The following is a 20,597-nucleotide window of genomic DNA, read 5'->3' as shown; positions in this document are numbered from 1 at the left end:
TTTTTATACAGGTCAGAGGAAAAGAAAAAAACTACTTTCTGAGCCCCTTTTCTATCTTTAAAATAACCCAAGAAATGTAATAAGCTTGTGCCTTCCTGGTTCACAAACATCCTGAGGAGGGGATCCTTTTATTACAGGTACCGGCCGCGGTGTGGAGAACCGGTGCCACCACGATGAGAAAATTAAATTGCTGTTTTTTATCTGGGAGATAGCCTCGAGGTTAGTTGTTTAGTTAAACAGGGAATCTGCGACCCCTGGAACCTGGAATCTCATTTTAACATCTGGTCGTTGATTAAGCCCCTTAAAGCTCATCTCATCCAAATTACACGTTTAGAAGTTTTTATTACCATGAAAGTAATCCAATTATGTCTTAAAATGGATTAGAAGATTTATAAAATCCCTGCCTCTCTCGCCACCAAACCTATTGGGTGCAGCTGGAGCACACCAGCTCACTACAAACACTGTATGGTGCAGTTTGTATAATGGGAATATTTCAGCTGTCCAAACCAGAAACTGGATTGGTTGTTTAGATTTGTTACGTGTGAAGCCCTGGAAGTCACACGGCAGTATTAAGGTGGAAATACTCTGGTATTTTGCTCATGATATGTATTCCAGCATTTAAAAAACATAATATGGACATGTTAACAAGGTCAAACTTAACATAAAATTATAATAATAATTCACCAGAAGGAGTCTTTAAGCTTTGGTAGCACAAGCCAAGTTTTTTCTTTTTTCTTTTCTGTAAATCTGTATTATAAATAGTGATGCACGATATTAAAATTTCTGGCCGACATCGATATTAAGATTTCTGATATCACCGATAACCGATATTACCAATGTCGATTTTCAAGGCCCATTTAAGTAAAAACATCTGTGAAATTGTGGCAATATCAAACGTAGAGACAAAGGCGCTAATGTTAGACAATCATCGGCTAAATGTGTTCATTGGACCGATACCGATATATGGGAAAAAACTCTAATATCGGCCGATACCGATGTGGTCGCCGATATATCGTGCATCCCTAATTATAAGTATTTTAAATTTTAGGACGATATGTGTTAATTGAGTTAAATTTCCATATCAAATATGACAGACAAATAAAAATAAAAACATGGCAGGTGTTACGGGGGTTTTCCTGGCTGTGGACGGGTCTTCGGGATGTGATCACACCTAACAGTAAGCATGACCAGTCTATGTACAGTAAAGGCAATGAGTCAGTGTTAATCTATGTGACAGATGCCTCTTCCTGTTATTCCTGACTGTCGTACAAACAAAATATATAGCATGCTTGAGTAAATGAAAGCTAAATTAACCCATCTGGTTAAAAGATATTTAATTTTTTTCAATCCTCATTCCCTATCATCACTGGTGCTGGAGGTTTCCCTTTAAAACAAACCTCTTTAGGTCAGCTTTCCTCTAAGCAGGGATTCACTCAAGACATTTTACTATGAAAGACCTCCACATTTTATTTGGTCGCTGGTGCAAAAATACAAACTTAAAATAGTTTCAGGAAACAATCACATGTGATCATCAGATTCCACCAAATTTCCCATGGCTCAACATTATCGGCCACATGCAGGATATTTTAGCGCAGACAGCTGTGTTTTCCTCTGTCAGGCTAAGTATAGGGCGGTATTGTCATGTGTGTCGTATGTGACATGGAGAGCACATGCTCATAACAGGCTGTTCCATGTTTAAGTGTGACAAATGCATGTGATCAAAGTCCCCTTTAAAGTTTTCACAATGCTCATAACACCATGCAGAAGAAAAAAACAACACAGTCGTAGGTAGCAGGCAGCGACTGACGGTTTCCGTCTCGGAACATTCAGTTCGCTCTTATAAACAGTCACATCCGGAGGGAAAGTCAGCTGCTCCAAATGTCTCAGCCGAGGAGGAAAGTTTGCGAGAGGTCACGGGAAGGTCGCCTGGTTAAAAACAATCCCGTCCCGTGTCACGTGCCCGTCGCCGACATGTGTCCGCGGCGGCTGCTTCACCTATTAATCTTCCCTATTTCCTCGCACAGCCTGGAGAGGTACTGCGTGAGCTTCACCATCACGATGATGAGGGCGCCTCCCGTGAGCATGCAGGAGGGCCAGAGCAGCGAGTGGACCAGGACGCTGTTGTCGTAGAGCCGGGTCAGCAGGACCGTCTCCTGCTGCTCGCTGGGGTCGTAGTAACACGGCACCTGCTGGTTCGCCTTCAGACGCTCGGAAATGTTCATGATAATGGTGTGCATGGCCATGCTGTCCTTCTGGCACCGGGGCACGTAGAGGCACTGCAAGGACAAGAGGTGAAGGACGCCGAGATTACCAAGAGGACAGTCGCGTTCTGTCACGATTTCATTTCAACCCTGAACAATTTGTGACCCGTGAGTAGAGTAAAGTCTATCAGCAGGCCGCCATCTGACAGCCGGTGTCAACATTTGAATTGGTTCAGTAATTCCCAGTATTTTCCCTCTGGCACGGTACTCACTTCAGAGCTGGCGTCCTGGGTCTCTTCATTGTGAGATAAACGGCTGACATGGCCCGTGTTATTGACGCTCACATAGACCTGCAGACAGGGGTATTTGGACACCCTCCAGCAGTCTGACCCGCAGTTGTAGGAGCAGTTCATGTCTGCTGTGACCGTGGAGTTGAGAACGACACACACCCCCTCCTCCGTCCACACGCTGCGTGGAGATTTAGATGAAGATCCAATTTAATGCAAATAACACTTTTTTTTTTTTTTTTAAAGCAGAAAACATTTCGGGGGATCTCGTGGCATTATATCAGCTCTGTTTGGGGTATAATTTGTTCCTGAAAATCTGCTCTCATAAAGTATTCATTTTTGCAATTTTCAGGTTGAGAGAGCAGTGAAACAGTTTGTCAACAAGCACATCTGATGAATAAAACATGGCAGAAATATCAGAGTTAACCCCTGAGAGGACGATTCCAACAGCAGCAGCAGCAGCAGGCCTCGTACCTGTCAGCGTAGGAGCGTAGCACGGTGATGCCCAGGACGAAATACATCATGACCGACGACAGGATCATTCCCAGTCCCAGCAGGATGGCCCGATCTTCTCCGGCCTGCAGCGCCGTCACCGTCTTCTTCTTGTCCAATATGTCTACCTCACGAAATTTCTGGTAAATCGACCTGATGATGGGAAATTATTTGCAAACTTGAAAGCGTTTCTCCCATTTGCCTCGCTGCGTTTTAACTCTGCACTATTTTGGGCCTGAAAATGATATAAATCTGTTACCTCCTTTCACTTCCTCCCCCTGATCCTCCTGAGCTTTTGGCCCCCGCCACGAAGAACATCTTTCCTGATGATCCTCGCCCTCCCTTGCTCGCCGAAGTGGAACGGAAAGACTGTCGGAGAGACCTGAGAAAAATTACAGCCGGTTTTATGTTGCAATGAATTGAACGTTCACTACCAGGGTCATAAACATAACACAAACCCCAAGTCACCGGTTACAAAGCAAAATTTGTACGTGGAGACAAATCATACTTCCTACCTCTGGTGCATATTTGCTGTCAGACACCCTATTTCTTGTAAATATGTCCGTTTTTTAACGGATTAATGTTTCTTCTAAAACCCTGCGAGTGGCGGTGCCTCATTATGACGAGCTGGGACAGGATGCGTCCCTGATATAGTGGACCCCACCAGGTAAACATCTCATTTTCAACACAAAGGAACGCCACAAAGGCCGAACAGGATGACAGATAGCTACGGATGAAAGGCGTTAATGCTGATGATGCGCTCGTGAAAACCCATACCTGCTGTATCCTGAACACTTGTGCTGTCAACACAAAGTCATTGGCTCCTCTCTTGGCACGACAACAACACCTTGCATGTGCCTCGTCTCGCTCTCTGCAGGTCCAGCCATCTGTAGAAAACAGAACGTTCAGAGCTCCACATGCAGCTTTTGGAGCCGTAAATGAGATTAGCTTTGATTCGAATGCAGACGGACGAGGAGCTGAGACATGATGAGTTATTAGTGGTGGGTCAGCCAAGGGCTGCTCATGGGGCAGCAGTGGATGCACTCTGGGAATTGACATTTACTCAAGAAGACCGTTTAGAACAAATGCCTTTCTGTGGGCCAGGTTTTGAGGCAATTTGCTCGTATCGAAGCGGTAATGTCGCTGCTTTCAATTCAAACTCAAACATCCGTCCCATTGTGAGGCAAAATTTAATTAGAAATACTGATCAATAAAATCAAAGCATATTGTTTATTTACACGCCCTTCAGAATGGGTTTTTCTGGAACATGTGAGCAGAATAAGCAGGCTTGCTTTCCTTTTTGTGGAGGATAACAACATTGCCAGAGTGCTTGGAGCAGGATAGTTAGAAAACAAGCCAACAAGTTCCTCTTAGATGAGTAATTTCCTCATTGTATCACATTCCCAGCTGCTTAGGGGAAATGTTGCTCAGAGGCAACCCCAGTGTGACACAAGACATCTGAAGGAAACCATAAATGTTATCTACAAATATGCTTTCACATAAATGTGCATGCATGCCCACAACAAAGCCTCTCACTCACATGAATTTTATGCTCTGTCTCACTACTTTCCAGCTTTTCCCCTTCGTTAAAGCACACTGACCATTGCCTCTTGGGGGCCTCAAGTTCCACACATAACTGTATTGATTTCAGCTAAACACGGACACCCACACACACTTCCAGAAAGACTGCCTCACTCCTTGTATCCACTTCACAGTCAACAAAAGTTTTGAAAGGGTCTGAGGGCTGTAAATGTGTTGGTAGCCGTACGTCATACCCCACGCAGGCTGGATTTACTGTGGCAGCCCAATAACTTATAAGGAATGGACCGTGACAGTCCTTAATGATATATGGAGCAGACGGCCTCTCTCAGTCTCTGAGCCTGACCTTGCAGGGCAGACTGAGCTCCAAATGACAGAAACAACCTGAAATATTAACACAATATGTTCACATTTGCCAGATAAACTCCCTTTTTGAATCATATTTTATACTTTGTTCACATGAGATCATAAAAAAGTGGATGCTGATAGCAGTCAATTTCAAGAGACCCCTAAAAATCCAAAGATATTGACATAAAATGGTGAAAACCGAGCTGAAATAGCATCGTAGTCAGGTGAAAAGTGGATCCGAATGACAGTCACCAACTTGAAAATTAGATTTTGAATATATTTGTGTCCGTCCTCATATCTGTGCTTATTTAAAAAGCTCCCGAGCCTGCAGTGTCACCACATGAAGCACTGCAGGGTGACAGTCTTTGTGTGTTTGAAGAGATGCTCCAACGCCTGGCACAAGTGTGGAACTGCTTACAACAGCAGGAACGTATTGTTCAGCCTTTCCTGTTATCAGTTTAATGAATATCCTGAGCCAGAGGCAGATAGGATCAGCCAACCTCCCTGTATGTTCTTTATGGGTGTGTCCTTAGTTCATATTTCTTCCAGCTGCCTCTCTCCAATCTTGTGCGACTGGAAGCGGGACTGAATGAGTGACAGTAAACCAAAACGGCATGTGATAGAGTACATAATTGTGGAGGAGGTGTTATCACATACATGGCAGGATTACTGAATAGGCCCATTGCGTGTTGCCCCTGGGGCCGAGGGACACCGATAACAATTTTTCATCTCTAGTGTTAACTACTGAAGTTCAATTGCGATTTGTCAAACTGCAACAGCACCTGCAGAATCCTAATGCAGTCAAAATGACCAAAAAGACATTCAAAGTGAGATTCAAAAGACAAAAAAGAGACAGAAATCCAATAAAGAGACGCAGCTACAAAGAGACAAAACACCTACAAAGAGATGCTAAATTACAAAGAGATGCAAAACACTGACAAAGAGATGCAAAGCAAGTACAGAGGCGCAAAATAACACGACACAGACATTTCCATATTCAGAATTACCATAAAGAGACACAAAGTCACACAGGAGAGTGTCAACAAAGAGTGTACAAAGAGACACAAAATGACCAAAAAAGAGATGCAAAATTACAATAAAGAGATGGAAAACAACTACAATAAACACAAAACCACAACAAAGACACACTAAACAACGACAATAAAGACAAAACAACTATAAAGAAACACAAAGTCACACAGGGAAGTGTCAACAAACAAAATATGTACAAAGAGACACAAAATGACCACCAAAGAGATGCAAAATTACAATAAAGAGATGGAAAATAACTACAATGAACACAAAACCACCACAAAGAGACAAAAAACATCTACAAAGAGACACTAAACAACTACAATTAACACAAAACAACCACAAATAGACACTAAACAACTACACTAAAGACAAAACAACCACAAAGAGACACAAAACTACTGCAAAGAGACAAAGAATTACCATAAAGCGAAACAAAACAACCACAAAGAGACACACAAAAACTACAGAGACTCAACACCCCTGTAAACAGAAGCAAACTCCCCACAAAGTACTACAAAAATAAGGCAACGAGGCAATAAAAACTAGAATAATTCACAAAGAAAGACAGAAGAACATGATCTTAAAGACGTGCAAGATGACATAAAACAGCTACAAAGTGATGCAGACAGAAAAAGACAACAAAGCTACACGACAACACAAAAAGAAAGAATCGCAAAACACAAAAAGGCGCACAAAAAAACAGACACATCAGTGGTTTTGTGTGTCTTCCTACATATGCAGGTTGGTGCCGCGGGACCCATTGTCTCATAAAGCAGCCATTATCTTTTATACCTCCTAAATTTGTGACTTTCTTTAGACTCTATTGAGCTCATATTGCATGCACGCCATAAAAGTCAAACAACGCTGTGTGTAACGGATACAGAATAGTCTGGGGGCTCACTTTTAATCTTTTGCTTTAGCAGTTTACTGTCTCTGTAACGGCGCTGAGGAATTCAAAGTCTGGCCTCCCATCAGCACTGATCAAGTATGTCTCGGGATGTATTTTTTGCCTCGTCCTTCCAGCGATTATTGCTTCCCCACCACGTGTCCCTCGCGCTGCTGCCTTAAAAATGTCACATGCTGTGCTGCACGGCTCCCCACAGAGGCATAACAAAGCAGTAAACACTTACCTGAGGTGCACAGACTGACAATTGAATAATGTGAACGGCGCGCCTCCAGCACGGTCGTACGCCATGCTGAAATTACTGCATTGGAAATAACGTCAAAACCAAATCATCCATCTGTAATTGTATTAGGTGTGTTTTACTGTGTTCCTCAAAGTGAGTAAATAACAGCATGTGCCTTATTATCCAATTAGAAGTCATCACGGCTCCCAAGAAGTATGTTCTGAGTCGTCTTTTTTCTGCAGGTCACTTGTAAAATCTGCACTGAGGATGAGAAATTAATATCACATGTATGAAACCTGAAAACTCCTGTGTGTTCCCGGCTTTCTGGCTCATTTTTAAGCACATGCTCTCTGTTATCTACGATGTTATCCAGTGTTTCTCTCCAGCACCTGCGATAATCCCTTTCTTTTCACAGTCAAATTGCACTAATCCCCAGCTTTTGCATGTGCCTGGTGTGTATGTTGATTTGGAATAGCAGTACAATCAGTGAGGTCCTACCTCTTGTCGAGGGGCCGTTATGATAATCCAGACTTTGGTTTACAACTGTCAGCGGTGGCTCTCCATCGTGGTCTGGGCTCCGAGGGACGGCAGCTGGCTACCTCTTATTTAAACGCCAGTGAACAGGATTCCTGCCATACCTGGGTGAGTAATATGAGTTCCCTATACAATGCCTTCATGCTTAAAATGAGCTGGTCCAGCACAATGCCTTCAGCACTGTACCTCTGAATAACTTGGCCGGGCTTGTTGCTATGTTTGTTGCTGCACATGTACAGAGGAATTTGGGAGCAGTTATTTCAAACGCCTCTGCCTGTTGCATGTCACAAATGTACAGTATGTATAGGCAACCTGACAGGCCGACACTGTGGCACAAAGAAGAGACTCGTGGCTCGATGTGGCCACAAGGTGTCTCTGCAGCCTCAGAAACTGGAGACGGATCAATTTTATTTTTTTTTTGGGAGGGGGTTTCCACGTGATTGACTGATTACCAGTAAGGGATGGAAGGCCTTTAAATTTGAGGGATTTTATTTTGGTAGAAATGGGTGCAGATGTGTGATATTTTATGGGAATCTATGTTATTATGTGTGGAAAAAGGTCAGCTTTGAAATGGCATAAGGCCACGGCAGACAACCACGAGGCTCCTGGTTTTATTTCAGCTTCTCTTGATGTGTCACATACGCTTCTCCCTTCACCCTTTATCTTTCTCTGTGTTGTTTTATCTGACAAAGACGAGAAAACCTTGTGTAGGTGTTCCACATTCTAATTTCTCCAGTTTGAGTCAGCAAAAAGGCAGGTGGAATCATTCTGCGTGACCTTTATTGTCTCGGGTGCTATTTTCAAAAGCATTAGAGAGTAAATTACAGTTGTATTTTTTGTACATTAAAGGTCGTACTTATAGTGGTGTAGTATTTGACCTCTGTGCAAATGTTTTTTCTTTTGAAGATCGCAGCATAATTTAATCTGCAGAGGTTTCCCATCTTATTTCTAAACACGATTATTACTCTACAACCTCCCCGTGTGCAGTCATTTCCTCAACAGCCTGAACAGATGGGGTATTTTTCCTCTCTGACCCCGGCTGATGAGCCATCTTGGCTGCAGTCTTTCCTCATCCCCGCTCGGTGCGTGTGATTATGAATGTCTGTCGCAGCATCAGATTAGATACTGTTAGGAGTCGCTGCGCTCCACTCCACTCTCGCCGCCTCCTCCGAGCTCCATTCAGCCGATGACCAGCTCGTACACACAAGACAATCCCCCTCCGGAGAACTCCAGAGCTGTTTTCTCCTTTAATTACACCCCGGCCCTGGATTTAGCCTTGAAAAAAAAACAAAAACAGCATTCCCTTTTGCATACAGTAAGACAGCAGGAAGACATTTGCACAAATATAGCAGCATGAAAACACTCAAGGGCAGATGGAAAGGCATTTGTATTTATTTGAGGTTAAGCCTAAACATAGCTACAGAGTGCAAACTGTCTTCAAGTACCACATTTGGAGGTGAAACAACACAGTTACGGGGGGGATGAAAGGCGATTCTGCCTCTTTGTTTCTCGGGATCTAAAAATAGCTCTTGCTGAGCAGGCAGTGAAGCTGAGCTGCAGTCTCTTGCTCCTTTTTCCTCCTTTTTTTTTTTTTTTTACCCCCACTTTCTCACGCACAATGCATCATGCTAATGATGCATGAGAGGTGACGCGTGGCTCGAATGTGGTCGAGTTGCTGTATTTAAACTGCTGTTATCATGGAACACCTTGCGCACGGGGAGCGGTGTTAGTGTCTGTGTGTCACCTGTGCATCCCGAATGTCAAACTGAGCCTCGATTATACACATTTACACCGACTGGTTTGCACATGAGCGACAAGGGATCGAGGCAGATACTACAGATCTTAAGGGGTTGGCAAGAAGAAGAAAAAAAAGAGCTGCTGTTATCAAGTTATTACTTGTGGCTTTGATGAAGATGAAAACCTCAGATTGCTTGTCCTTATCTCAAAAATAGCCACCAATCTCCTGTTCATTTTCTTTCGTCTCCATACACAAACACAGACACATGCACACAAATGAAAAAGGCAATACTGCTGTTGCTAAGGCAGTTGATAAAGCCTGTTCTTTCTTGTTATTGTCCTTCAGATTTGTTCCCCGCCCCCACACAGATATCACACTGCTGTACTCCTTCTAGTCTCACGTTTATGGAGGGAAACAATGCTAAGCACATTTTACGGAGACCCACTGTACTGTACAGACACAAACAGACCTGCTGGTGTGTGGATGTACGCAGACATGTCTTATGCTCATGTACTGTATACGGTGCATGTACAGTAGATTAAAAAAAAATGGATGAGTAGGATTTACACTCACAGAGAAGAGGTGAGTCAATTCACAATATTTGCCTTTAGAGTGAATCATATATTGCGTAAAGCCTGGCATCGGAGATGAGGAATTTGCCTCACATTTCTGCACTGGCAGCCAAAACACCCGCACACAGTGGGTGTGATGGAGCACATATTTCTGTTTCTCCTGGCTGGAGGAGAAAGAGAGTGAGAGGCAGAATGTGGGAAATCACTCATAAATTAACTAATGGAGACAAACAGCACTCATTCTTGCAGAATTTTGCACACAGTTGTGTCCAAATCTAACCCCAATCCATGTTTGTTTTGTTTTCTTTTTACATCAGGGCCCTTCCTGTTAGAATCCTCTCAGCTTTTCACTGAGTAAATAAATTACAAAGCACTCTAACATCCCATTGCCCTGATGGTGAATTCACAGCACGAGATATTAGACAGGAAGGTCTGGTGGACAAGTTGCAAGGATGATGACAAAGAGCCAGATGAGCACTGAGATTATTGAGTGGGAGGATCAAACAGCTCAGAGGCTGGGAAGTAGCAGAGGACTGCAGTAACATACATTATCTGCTACAGACAAATTCATCACCCAAGCACACTAGCTAATCAGATAGGCTATACAAATAAACGCTGCTTTAACACTTTTTCCATCTGATTGCATGCAAATGTTAAACCTCTGCTGTATTATCAGCACTGATTTGGTTATAGATGCCGTGGCAGCTTTGGCAGAGCTCACTGAGGATGCGATAAGTGATCAGCTGCATATATAATCACACACATCATTTTGATGTATTTGTGAGTATGCACAGAGTGTGAGAAGTAAAGAAGGGATGCTGCATCTGTGTTCAAATCAGACATCATTATTCGTGGTAACAGGAAAAGACAGCGTAACAGAAGCTGTGCTGCACAGTTTCTGCTGTTGTACAAGTTTTTTAATGGCCCTCAATTCAGCATTTCACGATATGTCATCATCTCACACAAGAAAAGGCCTAAGCAGTGCAGCTACTTAAATGGGGACATCCACTAATCACAGAGGATACATGCATTACACTGAACTCTGAAGGTCGACTTCTGTTGGAGTGGATCCTTATCAGAGTACAGTGTGAACATCCTAGCGTTTTTAAAAATATATATTTTAAGGAGCGGTGGGGAAATTTGTATGATTATGGATTATGTATGCAGCTAGAAAAAAGCACCCTGTGTAAAACACAGATTGCAATGATGATGTAAGCTTGTTGTTGACTTTCCCAGTCTGAATGACTGAGCAGAGCAGAGGGGGTGGGGTGTCATTAATCCACGGCTAGTGGTGACTCGCCACGCGCAAATGGGGTGTAGTGGGGGATGGGCGAGGACACTGTTATGACTGGTGCTTGGCTGCGGGACAAACTTCCAGAGGCCTCGTTTTTTTTTTCTTCTCCCCCCTCGTTTCCATCTCATCGGTCGGTTTCAACGAGGAAATGCGGCTTCATCTCGCCGTGAACGTGTCAAACGGACCAGGAGCGAATCCATAACCAGCGCTTGGAGGACTGCTTTCAGCCTTTGCTAAACACGAGCTGGTGTTTGGTGGCTTTTTTTGAAAATAGGTTAGTTACCGACACAGCGTTATGTTCCACAGGCAATTCTGTCGAAATTAGAAATTGTCTTTTATTCTCATTTAAGTTGCCCACGGTGCCGTACACGGCAGAGGACACGGTGCGTGGACGGTCCACTCCCGTTGTCACGGGTTAATCTTTATATTGAGCTTTAGTGAGTGGCGCTTTGAAATAACAGTAGTTACAGGCAGCTCATTTGCGCATGCCGGGTCACTCCACTGTGTCTAATGTCTGAAGCCGTTGCTGGCTTCTTACCGCCTGGCTTTAGCTTTAATATTATAACCTTACGATAGTTAATGTACGCGCGAAAACTATCAGCCGTGCAATCGCTTAAAGAGATAACATGGTCTGACGTGAACACAAGCGCTGTGGAAGATCTCGTCAATTGAAAGGTTTTATCCAAGTAGGTACGAGATTGTAGCTACACTGTCATTAGCATAGCATGCTAGGCTTAGCCAGCTAGCGTGCTAGCTAGCTTGTTGGCAGCTTGTTCGAGTGGTAGCGGGCTGACGACCTTACGGTACTCGTCACAAATGAAGTTTGAAGCAAACTAACTTGACATTGTTGTACTAAATTGCTATGCAAAAACAATAATAGCAACGCCAGTGTATATAATGTAAAATGTTGGTTTGGTTGCTAATTGTTGGTGAGCTGTATCAAATTAACTGAACTGTAGTCCGCCTTGCCCGACTGGCATGTGTGGTGACGGGTACGGCCGCCGCCAAGGCAAAACTAATGTTAACTCGCAGGTTAGCCGCTGAGCTAACGCTACTCGGCTAATGGCAGTGCAAACCGGACGCCGCGTTATAATGTTTTTTTTTTGTTTTTTTTTAAATAATAAACTACTAATTATATTAGTTAGCGGAGTATAAATAAGGAAAAATAAAAGTGATGAGTGTTTATTTGGCAATTTATGTGAAATCTAATTGCCGATAACGCCCGTTCCCGTTTCCCACCGCTCATCCACTCAGTGACCCGTGACATGTGGGCAATTGTCAGTCTGACACCGCAGCAGTAAAGACTTGAATTACTGTTAAATACGGTGCAGCGATACCTTCCTGCAATCCACTTGCAGGGGACGAGCCATTTTATTCGAGCTTGTTTTAATACAGTAAAAATGCAGTATAAGTGACTTTAAACTGGGGCTGGTGTCTACCCGCTTTAAACAACGTGTAGGTGAACGCAGAAGTTTGTTCAGCCCATTCACTCTCCACTGTGTGTGTGTGTGTGTGTGTGTGTGTGTGTGTGGGCTGGGCAGTGTGTGTTTCCGCAAGTAGCTGGCCGCGCTATCTTGCTTATTTAGCTGCAGGCAGATTAGCATGGTGACATAACTTGCATGTGTTTAACTTGCACGGCATCAATCAGACGTAAGAAGGCACATAGACGGCGTGTCCTCTGAAATGGCGACAAAACCAGATCTGATTTGCTCAGCTGAATATAAAACATCACAGTGTAGGTTTCACTCAGCAATCCAGCACCATTAGTAAGAGATTGACTGTTATTTTAGGCGGCAAATGTCTAAAATGTAGCTTTAAAATTTAAAAAAAAAAAAACACAACTGGGACAATTCTGATTTATTGTGTTTTAATTGCAATCATTCAAGGATATTCAAGCCATGCGTGGCATAAATATAACCACTGGTTGTTTTGGCTTTTTACATTGCTGACCCAGTTTCTCTCATTGTTTGGTGACACGCCCCTTCGTTCAGAGCACTTTCCTCTGGCTGCCTTTTCACCCAGTCGCTGACACGCTGCTGCTAAAATGTCTCTTCTAATTACTGTAATTTGTCACGGCACTGATACGGAGACACTGTCCTGTGTGGATGTTTGGCAGGGCCTGTGTGGCTCTTGTGCTGCGTTGCTGCTACACATGCTAAAGGTGTTAGTTAGGCGTTTCTTGGAAAGTTGGAACAGATCTTTCCACTGCAGCATATGATGGGAGAGGTGATCTGAAGTATTAAACAAAAGAGTATACAAAAAAGCTGCAGCTTTTGAATGGAATGAATGATTATTATTTATGTTTGTAATATGACTGATAAGAATACGGCTATGTGTAGATGAGAGAGATAACATTTTGAGTGCAAGTGTTTACACACTGGAGAAACGATGCAATCTGTATAATTTTTCTAATGTAAATGTGTATTTTCTTTCTCCTTCTTCAGGGCTGAGAGTTCTTGCTGAGGACACCAGAGCCATGATGCACCTCTAAAGATATCTTGATCACATGGGTAGTGTATCTCTCTCTCTTTTTTTATTGTCATGTTTTAATTTCTTTTACATGTCTTCACTCTTGAGCTGCTCTGTGGAAGAGCACATCACTATTATGAAGTCTCAGGCGTCACACAGAGAAGATGATTTAGTTTTGAATGGTGCACAAGAAGCCCAAAGTTATTTAGACAAGAGGATGGCTTGAATCAGGAATGTCCCCAAAAAGTGCAGGATCGTACATAACATGTTTAATATGTCCTGGAAAAAATCATGCTTCTTCAAACACCTGAAGGGAGAGCTGTCTTGAGGTGTTCATAAGTCTTAAGTAGTGGTCGAGGGATTCAAAAATGTTAAGTTATTTACATTTTTAGTCGTATTTTTCAGTAATCTTGTTTGTGTTTGCCAAGGAAAGCTGGCAACACTATGGCAACATGGTACTTACAGTCAAAATCCTATTCATCTCACCAAATAACATGTTTGAAGATCATTTTAACTTGTACACATTTGAAGAATAAACGTGTTATGTCATCAATATTCATTTGAGGAGTAGAATTAGGTGATTCCTCGGAGGTTTCCAGTTGGTGTTTGTGTTTTCTTTGACAGAAATTCTACATTTGTAGAAGTTATGTAACAAAGGACACTCCTAACTGCATTTTTATGAGAAAAATAGGCTTTGACGAGAGTTTTTCGTGACAAAAAAGGCGTTATGTATGAACACAGCCTACGTTGTTAAGCTTCCAGGCCCAGTAGATACTCAGCTACCGACGCTGGATAATGTATGCCAGTACTCTGATATCTGTTAGGGCTGATCAATAAAGCTGAAAGTCTATCGCAGTAAAATGTTTTATTTTAATAGACATGTTAAATGGCCTGTTTTTAATAAAGACCAGGAGATAAATGTTTACTTTGAATTTAATCCTTTTAGCGTGTTGCTGTTATCACAACAATGGAAGACACACACACACTTATAAAAATGTAAACGAGGTACACAAAATGAAAAAGGACAACAGAAAACTCTCATCCTGATACACATCAAATACAGTCGGCAAGGAAACCCTGGGGTAGTGGGGGACCAGGGCGAGGCTGTCACCCTTTGAGATCAAGGTTATGATTGGCTGGCCTGGACTGGGTACCATCGGGGGGAGGCTCTGCTCCGACCTCTGTGTGCACCCTGACATCAAGTCCGTCAGGCCGTTACCACTCAGGTGGTGTGAGGCTCCAGGGTCGTGGGTGTTCTTAGACCCTGGAGCCTGTCCTGTAAGGTGCATCCAGCAGGGGAGGTCTGTGGGTGTGGACGAAGGTGAGGAGAGGCTCAGGGGGCGGTGGACTAGTGTGCCTTGAGAGACCTGGATGGCAGCCGCAGGGAGAGTGACTGGAGGCAAAGGGCCTCCATTATTATGGGATATAAGTAGCTGTTTATGAGCCAGAGAGGCAGCATGCTAGGGGTTTGTTTATGGAAGTGATCTTTATGTCTTTGTGATGTGGTTTTATGGCAGTTTGCATCTAATGCATTGATCAAGTGTTTATTGCTCGTTCGCTCTGCTGTCGTTTTATCACCTTAATATCTGTGTTGTTTAATTGTGAAATAGGCTACAGTCGTTAAATCGTCTATTTGCTCTTGCTGTCATCCACAAGAAATACTCCCCGAAAGAAAAGTTTGTATTTAATTTACTCCTTTTTTTGTTTAAGCTTACCTTATTGACAGTTTGTTTGTCTGAGTTTGTGGTTGTAAATACTATAAATACGGTCTATCGCTGACAATGCAGAGAGATTTTCCAGTCAGCTGTTTGATCACGCACCAGTTACACAGATGTTTGTCCAAACTCAGATTGCTGATTTGCAGGCTGTCCGTGTTGCCAGCTTACCTTTCCTTCTGAGACCAGTCCACCTCTCCTCTCAGAGAACCCTCACTGGTGTTTTTACATTCAGTATGATATGTTGCCCAAATGTCTTTTTACGGTCATTGGGCTTAAGCTGCTCCGCAGAAACACTTGGGCGCTGCGCCTAAGCCTTTTTATGGCGGGGAAAACCCTGTGAAGTAACCCATTTGCAGCTTTAATCAGTTGAAGTGTGCACTTGAATGTAAATGTTATGAAAAATCCTGCAGACAGCATGCCTTGTTGCTTCGAGAATGAGCTGAGGTTGATTGTGCAACTCCGGTTTCGTGGAGTGTGCCACTGGTTGAATACGCTGGAATTTCTATCATGGGTCACTGAAACCATCACGTCTAACTGGTGTTAATGGTTTTTAATTGCATGTTGTATTTATGTAAGAATATACTGATAAATCGCTCCTTGTAAAAAACATTTGTGCTCGCGGGGAGTCTTTGGCAGGCTGTTTTGTTTGTACAGTTGACTCACTTGTTGTCTTTCACACCTGTGTAAACTATTAAGGAACATTTGGTGGGTGGTCATTGTAAAACCCATCAGTGTGATGAGGGTGAGTGAGGCTTAAAGGTTTTTAATCTCAAAAGTCCAGTATTAAATTCTGCTCAGCCCCGTTCTCAATCACACACTGAATTTGATACCTAAACATCGCTAATAATCCAAAGCTCGACATTAGTGCTGGTTAGCAAGAAATTAGCACACTCTGAGCCACTTTCCAGATGTGGATTAAGCCTCATCCTAAACTATAAAGAACATTTCAATGAAAATCTCAGTTGAAAGAAGCCAGAGCCTTTGGAAATAATTTCAAGCTAAATTAAAACCGCAGGCGGCGATGGACGGGTCCTCGCTGTGCGATTGTCGGCCTTCACACACATCAGGGTTTGGCAGAAACACGCTCCGGGCGGGACTCTGATCTGACATGTTGAGTTTGGGCCAGATCGGAGCACGTGCAGCCTAGTTATACGCCAGTTCCTGTTTAATGGCGAGCGGAGGCGGCGTGTGTGCCGTGGCGTGCTGACAATGGTTTGGACTCAGTGACACAGCACGTCCCGTTTCATGGCGTTTTATGGTGGTGTCCGTTTCTAAAATGGCGGACTTCATGTTGGGTTTAGGGCTTGGCGCTGATTGACTTTTTTGTGCGTTCCTAGCTGCTACACATGTGTACCGATTTTCGTAGCTCTGAGTCAAACGTAGCCCCGAGGGGACTCTGTTGAAATATTGTAGGGGGTGCAGTTGAGCCGTGTTGCATTTTAGAGCTTGGCACTCGTCAAGTTTTTTGTTCGTCCTGCCCTGCTCTATATGCCTACCACATTTCGTAGCTCTAGGTCAAACGTGCTTCTGACAGGACTCCGTTGAAATTTTCAAGGGGGCGCTGTGGAGCCATTTTGGCAGTGACATGTCCAAGTACTGTAAAATATCGAATTTTTTTCACCAGTTCTGGTGTGTGTGTGGCGACTTTGGTGAGTTTTGGGGGATGTTTAGACCCTCAAAAATGCATTTCTTTATGGTGTATAATAATAATAATCACAAGGGTTTGAACAGGGTCCTTCCACTGGTGTTCTCGGACCCTAATTAGAAACACAACAAAGATGGATGTCGGTTAAAAACTGCAGACTCACGCTGCGTGAGACCTACATTGGCGCAGTGGAAATGCAGCGTGGACTTGCGGTAACGTTAGATGAAGTGTCAACGAGTTTAACGTTACAAATTCTATCTCCATTTGAGCTGCTTGATTCAGTTTTAGTGTAACCGCTCAAGATCTGCAGGATTTACGACTCAACTATTAAGCTGATGAACATTAAAATTTGATCACATGAAGTTGAAAGTTAGCTGAGAGGCTCTGGCAGCCACTCGCTCGGCCCGATTTCCACGCAGCTAATTAGTCTGTCGAATGCTTTCTGAACAAATCTCCACCTGATAGTGTTGTATGATATCATTCAGTCAGGTGAGGATGCTTCGTTTTCATGTGCAGCTCCCTCGTCTGAGCTAGCAGCTGGATCCCTCCCACGAGAAAAGAAACGCCGCTTGTTTTAAACCTTAATGATGTAAATAGCAAATTGTCAGCGCTTCTGACTAAGCACCGATGTTTAAAAACAACATTTGTGTATCGGACATGGAGCCAGCCAGATGAGATGAGCGACTTATTCTTGTAACTGAGCCCTGACCCCGTTCACTGCTCCTGCGTCACTTGCATGGTGATGACATTTTGTCGGCACCCTTTGAAAGCCGGGCTCGTGTCAGATAAGCAAGAGTGCTAAATCAACAGGCTTCCAGTGTGCCTTGAGCATACTGAACCTTGAACAAAATGGAAAGCGGAGAACATGAGTACGGTTGCGGTGCCGTGGGGCAGCTCCTGTTTTGTGTTTCGGGTAGAAATGTTGGCATCTGTTACTGTTGGTTGTATCTTTAACGTTTTGGGTGAGATATTCCCATTTTTATCAAGTGTTTTGCTGAGTTCTAGCGGTAGTGTTTTGTTGAGAGAAACACTAGCAATCAGGACTTTCTGACCACCTTGTTAGGGATTGTGGAAGGGCTTTTACTAGATTCCAGGCCTCTTGATTCAGTTGGTCTTGGATCTCAGCCTCTGGGATGCGGCAGGAGACATGTTGACTTTTTCAGCAGGCTGGCACGGTGAAAACAGTGGAGGTTCTGTCCCTCGTCCAGACCCCTTGTTTATTTCCACAGTCTCATTTAAACAGTGCGGGTTCTGCATGAACAAATATGGAGGGCGAACACAAGCACTGCAGGATGGTTTTTTGCTGAGGTTTAAGGCCCGTCTATTCCAGACGTTTTGCTCCAAAATACCCAGCCCGACTCGTGAAGACTGCGGGTAATTATTTCCAGTTGTAGGTTAATGAATGGAAACTGGTGCCCGGCCTAAACCCAGGAGGCTTCTACAGCCACCAAAAGTAGGAACGAGACGCTGTTATTTATCAGATTTTCTTTTGCCTACTTCTCTGTTTTTGAAGTTGCAAGATCTAGGTCAAGCAAGGTGATGTTTTTTTTTTTTTTTTTTTTTTTTTAACCTCTTCCTCTTCTCTGTTTTCATCATGTGTGCCAGTTTAGTAGTTAACTTGAAGTGTAACACCATCCTTGGTGTGTGTGTGTGTGTGTCTGTGTGTGTGTGTCTCTGTGTGTGTGTGTGATAGATCTCTTTTACACCTGGCTCTGTGCCCCAGAATGCCAACTTGTTTTTTTAGCTTAACTTGTAGCTAATTTCTGTGGTGTGTAATTCCATTAACTTTTAATTAATCAAATCTGTCTGCTGTGTTTTTGCTTTCGCAGGCTCCTATCCTGTGCTGACCCAATGGTTTAATCACCAGGACTAAAAATGAGCATAAGCAGTGATGAGGTTAATTTCCTGGTTTACAGATACCTGCAAGAGTCAGGTAAGTCCAATAGCATGTTTTTTTTTTTTCTTTTACTTCTGCAGTGGCTGTAAATTGCACCAGTTTAAAAATTTAGCATTTTACTCTGCTGCTCCTGCCTAAATTAACTTTGACTCCGTACCACTTTCTAAATAATCTATTCCTCCTCCAGGCTTCTCCCATTCAGCGTTCACCTTTGGCATAGAGAGCCACATCAGCCAGTCCAACATCAATGGAGCCCTGGTGCCCCCTGCTGCCCTCATCTCCATCATCCAGAAGGGCCTGCAGTATGTGGAGGCTGAAGTCAGCATCAATGAGGTCAGGCTCCATCTTCACAACGTCAGCTACTAATTAGTGGAAATTTATATAATGCCGGGGAGAGGTGCACCATCACCTTTTTTGTGTCTGTTGGCTTATGTGGTGTTAAATATTTTTCCATTATTGTTTAAGTGATTAACGGTAATGTCCAGCGACTTCGGTTGTATAACATCATGTGTTGTCTGCGCAGGACGGGACCTTATTTGACGGGCGACCCATCGAGTCGCTGTCTCTGATCGACGCTGTGATGCCAGATGTGGTCCAGACCAGGCAGCAGGCCTACAGAGACAAGCTGGCACAGCAGCAGCAGGCGGCAGCAGGCAGTGGCAGCAGCACAGGGCCACAGGGAAGCACCAAGAACGGAGAGGGCGCAGCCAACGGGGAGGAAAACGGATCCCACGCCTTAGCCAGTAAGCTAGCTCGTGGTCGTAAACAACCTCTGAATCAGCTTCTTAACCAGTCGCAGGTTCCTTGTTTTAGGCAGGATGTTATTTTTGCTTTGGTACGGGGTTACACCACGAAACAGTGTTGACGTTATCCTTTTAAACACATTGCCCAAAACACTTCAGTTCTGTAACTTGGTGCAGGATAGTATGACCTACATTTATATCCCACGCATAAGCAAAGCTATGAGGTAAAACTCCTTCCTAACTTTGGTTAAAAATGTGAAGAATGTGTATCACGGCTGCAGGGAAGTTTCCATCTATCTGTAAACAAAAGTACGTCCTTGCGTTGAACATCAGGGTCATAGTCTGTAATAGTCTGAATTATGAGCACCAAATGCAGCTGCTGCAAACAAAGCATAAGACTCTTTGTTTGAATGTGAAAGGAAAACTATGGTCTGGTTTGCCTTTTTGCGCTATTCACAATTACACTGAACATTAGATTAAATTAAAAAACGGCTGCTGAGGGGTGGATTTAGATTCTAATTCTCAGCTTTCCAATGCAGGAACTCGGTCCCGGTGCAAGGTAGCACCAACGTTTATAGGAATGCTCCTGTAATTTGCTTTTTCAGTTTCCGATGCGGCACTTGATGTGTCAAAAGATCAATAAAGAACAGTTACTGAATGTGAGTCCAGTTCTGTGTAGGAACTGTAACAGTGGAGGGTTTGTTCTGTTAGCCTGTAGGGCCAATTTTACTTTACTGATGTCGATGTTGGAGAGAAGAAAACTGCTACCCAAGAAGGACACCGACAGGGCAGAAAAATTACCCGTGCTCTCAGCTCCCAGTTTAACCAATCAGCATTTGTCTTCTGCGCGTCAATGTCGAGTCCCGCACAATAGTTTTCAAGGCTGCTCAGGAGTACCTACCCCGGTGTAGGATAAAGGCGCTGAAAGAGGTTCTACAGGAGTGGTTCTTGAGGTCGG

The 20,597-nt window shown here is 43.6% G+C and overlaps 2 protein-coding genes across 5 annotated transcripts in view; one reads left to right on the top strand and one right to left on the bottom strand.

Annotated features, from left to right (window-relative positions):
- Nucleotides 1-1,490: 1,490 nt before the first annotated feature.
- On the bottom strand, nt 1,491-3,312 carry kcnmb2a (potassium large conductance calcium-activated channel, subfamily M, beta member 2a). Its single transcript, XM_008285214.1, has 4 exons — nt 3,240-3,312; nt 2,963-3,133; nt 2,474-2,669; nt 1,491-2,276 (listed from the first exon to the last, which is right to left on the bottom strand). Exons 1-4 carry the CDS (start codon nt 3,296-3,298, stop codon nt 1,992-1,994), a joined length of 711 nt encoding a protein of 236 aa, XP_008283436.1. The 5' UTR covers nt 3,299-3,312; the 3' UTR covers nt 1,491-1,991.
- Nucleotides 3,313-11,418: 8,106 nt separating this feature from the next.
- The window catches only part of tbl1xr1b (TBL1X/Y related 1b), a 29,615-nt gene continuing 20,436 nt past the window's right edge, over nt 11,419-20,597 (top strand). The window contains exons 1-5 of one of the 4 annotated variants that reach the window (XM_008285012.1): nt 11,419-11,441; nt 13,612-13,677; nt 18,829-18,932; nt 19,084-19,229; nt 19,420-19,639. In XM_008285012.1, the coding sequence (XP_008283234.1) occupies nt 18,875-18,932; nt 19,084-19,229; nt 19,420-19,639 (424 nt within the window). In that variant the 5' untranslated portion in view covers nt 11,419-11,441; nt 13,612-13,677; nt 18,829-18,874. Of the gene's footprint in view, nt 11,442-11,667; nt 11,858-12,854; nt 12,903-13,611; nt 13,678-18,828; nt 18,933-19,083; nt 19,230-19,419; nt 19,640-20,597 lie in introns of those variants that run through there. The other 3 variants (XM_008284853.1, XM_008284935.1, XM_008285096.1) reach the window with 3 other exon arrangements.

The sequence above is a fragment of the Stegastes partitus genome, unplaced genomic scaffold (genome assembly GCF_000690725.1).
Source record: "Stegastes partitus isolate 25-593 unplaced genomic scaffold, Stegastes_partitus-1.0.2 Scaffold0, whole genome shotgun sequence".
NCBI classification, from domain to species: domain Eukaryota; kingdom Metazoa; phylum Chordata; class Actinopteri; family Pomacentridae; genus Stegastes; species Stegastes partitus.
Note: the sequence above shows the minus strand (reverse complement) of the source record. Positions and strands in the feature narration are given on the sequence as shown.